This window comes from Sinocyclocheilus anshuiensis, unplaced genomic scaffold, assembly GCF_001515605.1.
Source record: "Sinocyclocheilus anshuiensis isolate Anshui unplaced genomic scaffold, SAMN03320099.WGS_v1.1 scaffold2725, whole genome shotgun sequence".
Classification (NCBI taxonomy): domain Eukaryota; kingdom Metazoa; phylum Chordata; class Actinopteri; order Cypriniformes; family Cyprinidae; genus Sinocyclocheilus; species Sinocyclocheilus anshuiensis.
This window is the reverse complement of record NW_015549721.1, coordinates 30,557-35,963: the sequence shown is the minus strand read 5'-3', so window position 1 is coordinate 35,963 and position 5,407 is coordinate 30,557. Positions and strand designations below refer to the sequence as shown.

Below are 5,407 nucleotides of genomic sequence, written 5' to 3'. Positions count from 1 at the left end.
GTCCGGTTCCTGAGATGCCCTTTGTCAATAGGGTTGACAGGAGGATCTGGTGGTTAACCGTGTCAAAAGCAGCGGACAGATCCAGCAAGATAAGTATTGAAGATTTGGAATCCGCTCTTGCCAGTCAACTGAGAGCAAGGCAGTCTCGGCTGAATGTCCACTTCTGAAATCCAAGATACCTTGAAGGACCTATCTGAGAGGTAAGACTCAAACCACTGGAGTGCGGTTCCTGAGATGCCCTTTGCCAATAGGGCTGATAGGATCTGGTGGTTAACCGTGTCAAAAGCAGCGGACAGATCCAGCAAGATAAGTATTGAAGATTTAGAATCTGCTCTTGCCAGTCTTTGGGCTTCAACAACTGAGAGCAAGGCAATCTCGGTCGAATGTCCACTTCTGAAACCAGACTAGAGACTTCTGCCTCAGAGAGTGGAGAGAAGGATGAAAACGAGTGTATGTTTGCTGGTAAGATGTTTTTGACAGATTGAGGTGTGGAAAATTGTGCACTGATGGTGACGATGTTCGCGGAGAACATCAGACAGCCAAGGGGCAGAAGGGGTGTACATTTAAAGACTGATATTACTAAAAGATCATACAATTCTCATCAACAGTGACATTAAATCACATTTTATGCTTAATATTATGAAATCTGATTTAATGAAATAAAACATTCATTAAAGGGTCCAAGGAAATATTTATCATGCCAAAAAAGAAAGAAGCTTCTTCTCAATTCACATTAGATTTGTTGAACATATTTGTTTTCTTTTGAAATACAAAACACTTTGGTTAACGGATAAACACAAAATTAAAGGATGGTGCTGAACATGAGATACAATTTATTGCCATCACCTATACATTCGACTCAACATTTGGGTTAAACACAGAATAAAAGTTAGTGTGTTATAATCAAAGACTAACAAAGTAATATCTACAGTAGTTTTTTTTTTCTTAGCTACACAAATGTAATCTAAAAAATACAACAAACATCTAATTGTATATAAAAAAACACATCTATGGTTAAAAAAAAAAAAAGAAAAACACATATGCATTTACCTTTACATATTAACATACAAAAGAGCTTAAAATGGCCATCAAAAGTTTTGTGTGTATATACACACACACACACACACAGATAAATAATACACATAAAAACTAATTTAAAAATAATAAATGTGTGATAAAGTACTCCATTAATGGTCATAACTTCTGTTATCTTAAACATGATGTTTTACTTCCACAAATGTCTCATTAAGTCACTGATAATGTCAACAGTAAGGTTCAAAAGAATTAATGAGTGAATTTTAAAATGCAAAGGTAGTAGCTGTCATCATCATCCTCATCATCAACTGCTAAGCAAACTTAACACCCCCAGATTATCTAGTTTGTCTCTGACTATGTTAGCCCATCCTTTATTAGCCAGTGGGTTTCTAGGGGACGGATGCATGATACCCTCCACTCTCACAGTGATGCCTGCTTCTGCAAGAGCCCGTCGAGCGCGTTGCTCAGCTAGCTTGCCCACTCCGATCACCATGGAGACCCCCAGCGCAGTGACCACCTGACAAAGAGCACTGTCACAGCAGGACAAAAGGGCATCACGCTCCGCGGCCGGGAGCTCAGGTGGAGTCAGGTTCTTGCCAGACTCACTCATGAAGATGAGAGGGCACAAGTTGTGCACAAAACAGTGGCAGAAGAAGTTGTGAGTTTCACCACAGAGCTCTTGGAAAAAGCCCCAGAAACGGGCTCCGCTCACTTCACTCTGAGTGCAGTTGAGCCCTGTGATCCGTCGCTTAGGATGTTCCTCTGCTGGACGGCCGACTGCTCCAGTGATCTTCAGCCAACTGCGAACTGCCTTCACCTCGCCAAACGGTACCTTGTTAATGAGGAAGTAAGAGATGTAGTTGATTTTTTGTTTCTTTTTTTTAAATGTTCTTCTGCATTATCCATCACTTTATTTAAACCGTAAGAAATTATGAAATCTCATATGAACAGTGCATGAATCTTTAACAAGTGACAACTACAGAAACTGGTCATTTTTGGTAGAACTCACAAATGCGGATGCTGCTAATAATAAGTGACTCGTGTGCTTTTTTATATGCTTTTATACAATTCACAATCAACATGCTAGGAATTTTTTTTCAGATGTTGCTGTAGAATGCAACTTACCAAAAACACTAATCAGGAGGAGTGATTGTCTGTCTGCGACTTTAAACATTTTCAATGTGGCAAAACATGGCAACATTTGGTTTAAGATAGAAGAATCAAGCTTGAGATTCTAACCCAGATTACTTAATTAAATAAGCCATAATTTAGAAGAAATACTTGTATCTTATTAAGCACCTTTATGCACCTTTTTAAGCGTGCCAGTAATTGTGCATATACAGTGGTGGCCAAAATTATTAGAACACTAGTATTTTCAGCAGCTAAATATGGTTTTAAGTCAGTTATTTCTATCTTTTGCTGTAGTGTCAGTAGGAAGTATCAGTTTACATTTCCAAACATTCATTTTGTCAATTGTAATAATGCAGTGAGATTTCTGTGCTCCACACAGAGATCTGATCTGATCATCATCAGTCTGTCTGGAGTCACATGAAGAAACAGAACAAACTGAGACAGACTCAATCCAGAAGAACTGTGTCTCCGAGACGCTTCAAGAGACCTACCTGCAAAGCTCCCTGAGAAACTATGCGCAAGTGCACCGAGGGCAAAAGCAGCTGTAAACACAAAGAATGCTCACACCAGATGTTCATTCGATTTAGTTCATAGAAGTTAATTGATAAAGAAAATCTATTTATGACATTATTTTTGACAGCATTCTCATTTTACAGCATTTTTACACAAGTGCATAAAACTTTTAACAGTACTGTAGTTTTGCAGGCGGGTTTCTTGAAGCATCTTGGAGACGCTGCCACAGTTCTTCTGGATTTAGTCTGTCTTAATTTGTTCTGTTTCTTTTCTGTTCTCTTTTTTCAGCAAATACTTAAAGTGATAGCTTATCTAAAATGTAAAAATTATGTCATAATTTATGCACGTCATTCCAAACATTTGTGGAACACAAAAGAATATATTTTGAATAACACTGGGATTGAAATTGAAAAAAAAAAAAAAAAAGACAGATAAGCTTGGAAAAACATAAAAGTGAGCAAATAATGACTTTATAATGAGCAAATAATGATTTGGGGTAAATTTTCCCCTTTAAGTGTATGTAACTATAAATTTGCTAATCAGAAATTATGGCATTATCATCATCTCTTTCAGGGTTTTTCAGGCTTCATGAAGGTAAATGTAAGACTTAAAAGGAGCTTTTTAAGTACGAGAAAAGAAAAATGAAAGAACACAATGTCAATCTGTTCTCAAAATGTAAATCACACAATTAATTATATTAGCAAGACTTAAACGTTTAAAAATGCAACTTCCTACAGATCTCCATTACATTTTTTTTTTTTTAAATCAGTTCACAAAAAAAAACAAAAAAACATTGCTTAAAATACTTCTGCTTCCAAACACTAGAATACAGAAATAACGTTTACTATAACTTCTGATCACACTGCAGTGTTTTGGTCTTGTTATCCAGTGCAATGGTTAATTTAAAGTACTTTTACTTACCTTGTTTTTGAGTAACTGAAGTGAATTTATGATTAAAACAAGAATAAATATCTGCCAATGGGCTCAAAAAATCTACTTAATTTAAAAGGAAATAAAGTTTTCATACACCATTGACAGATACTTGTACTTGTTTTAAGCATAAACACAGTTAAATTTATTCAATTAAACAAGACTTTATATCTTCATTTTGCATCTGAAGTAAATGTATCCTGATTTAAGGAAGTTTAGATCATTTGTTTCGGAAAAACAAGACAAAAAAACTGAGGAAGATATTATTATTATTATTATGCAAGCAACATTTAATGCTATGAATGAGTGAATTTAAGACACTCTGGTCTAATTCAAGACACTGTTAATGCCTTGGTTTGTGGAAGGGTGAATTAAGACCCACTGAAACCCTGTTCTTTACTGAATTTATCCTCAAATAATATCATTACAACAAAAAATAACACTGTGAAAACATAAAAAGAAAGAAAATCTTCTGACCCCTGTTTGTGCCATGCCAAAAGGCCCTGGGTTCATGCCTAGAAAGAGAACGCTCTGCCCTTCCTGACAGTATTTCTCCACATAGCATCGATGTGTGTCCCAGGCGTACTCGAGCGGGTTGTACATGTATCGCACTGGTTTCCCAAAGGACAGCGTCCGCAACCGTGCGTTCAGTTCCAGTTCAGCCCGCAGGAACCTTGAAGCAACTGTAGAGCCATTAAACAGTTGGTCAGCCGCAGCCAGGTCAGGCAGACCGGTGAGATCTTTTCCCAGTAAATGGTCTCTCTGAGACACATCTTCATTTTCCAACCTAGAAATGAAACGGGTTTTCATAAATGACTCAACTTAAACAGATTAGTATCAGCATATTAGAATGATTTCTGAAGATCATGTGACACTGAAGACTGGAGTAATGATGCTGAAAAATTCAGCTTTGATCACAGGAATAAATTACATTTTAAAACATATTCAAACAGAAAAGTAATTTTAAATAGTAAAAATATTTAAAAAAAATTACTGTTTTTTTCTGTACTTTGGGTCAAACAAATGCAGGCTTGGTGAAGAGACTTCTTTAAAAAACATTAAAAATCTTACTGTTCAAAAACTTTTGACTAGTGTTGTAGACAGAAGACATTTGAAGTGCAGGCTTCATTGCGGAAGCAGCACATTTCTGCCTCACGCGTTGCAGTATTACTGCGGTTTAATTCAAGTTCATTCTTAACGGTGCGTTATGGGTTTACTGTGCTATGAAAAACATCATCAAGGAATTTACTCTAAAAACCTTACATGAAACGTGACTCTTAGCGATACATGACTCACAACAGTGAGAGACAATCCAACATCGTAAAGCCATTTTATCACATGCGTTCGTAAGATTTTATTTAATCACGTATTTGTGGTTTACCTCTGAACATCGGGATGTGATTGCATTGTCCCAGAGGCGTTTCCGGCAACAAAGGAGCGACCGGATCGCGGTGCATACTGGGAGCTTCTTCTTCTTCTTCTTCTTCTTCTTCTTCTTCTTCTTCTTGTACCATTTAATGGCGGTTGACAAGCCAACTTATGGTGTATTACCGCCACCAACTGGACTGGAGTGTGAATCATTAACGGGAAGGAGGGAAAAGAGGGAGAGAAATAAAGGTAGTATTAATATGAAATTTAAATTCTACTTTCTAATCCTGTTATCTTCAGATAACTAAGAATTTCTCTCATAATACTTGTCTGTCCTGAGGCACAACTTAAAAGATTTGATATAGTGAAATTAATTACTCCTATGTTTCTCAGTTTCTTAAATAACTCCTCTCTTTCTTTGGCTGATGTT

The 5,407-nt window shown here is 36.7% G+C and overlaps 1 protein-coding gene across 1 annotated transcript; it reads right to left on the bottom strand.

The window, feature by feature from the left end:
- Window positions 1–1,148: 1,148 nt before the first annotated feature.
- Window positions 1,149–5,083, bottom strand: LOC107660781 (single-strand selective monofunctional uracil DNA glycosylase-like). The gene is made up of 3 exons (XM_016450195.1): window positions 4,991–5,083; window positions 4,087–4,396; window positions 1,149–1,867 (listed from the first exon to the last, which is right to left on the bottom strand). The coding sequence occupies exons 1-3, from the start codon at window positions 5,014–5,016 to the stop codon at window positions 1,340–1,342; spliced, it is 864 nt and encodes a 287-aa protein (XP_016305681.1). The 5' UTR covers window positions 5,017–5,083; the 3' UTR covers window positions 1,149–1,339.
- Between the last annotated feature and the right edge of the window lie 324 nt (window positions 5,084–5,407).

Excerpts from the sequence above, each read along its gene's own strand:
- LOC107660781 (XM_016450195.1), bottom strand. The coding sequence starts at position 5,016 with ATGCAATCACATCCCGATGTTCAGAG. Across the intron at positions 4,397-4,990 it reads TCACATCCCGATGTTCAGAG|GTTGGAAAATGAAGATGTGT; the intron begins GTAAACCACAAA and ends TTTCATTTCTAG. Across the intron at positions 1,868-4,086 it reads TTGGCATGGCACAAACAGGG|GTACCGTTTGGCGAGGTGAA; the intron begins GTCAGAAGATTT and ends CTCATTAACAAG.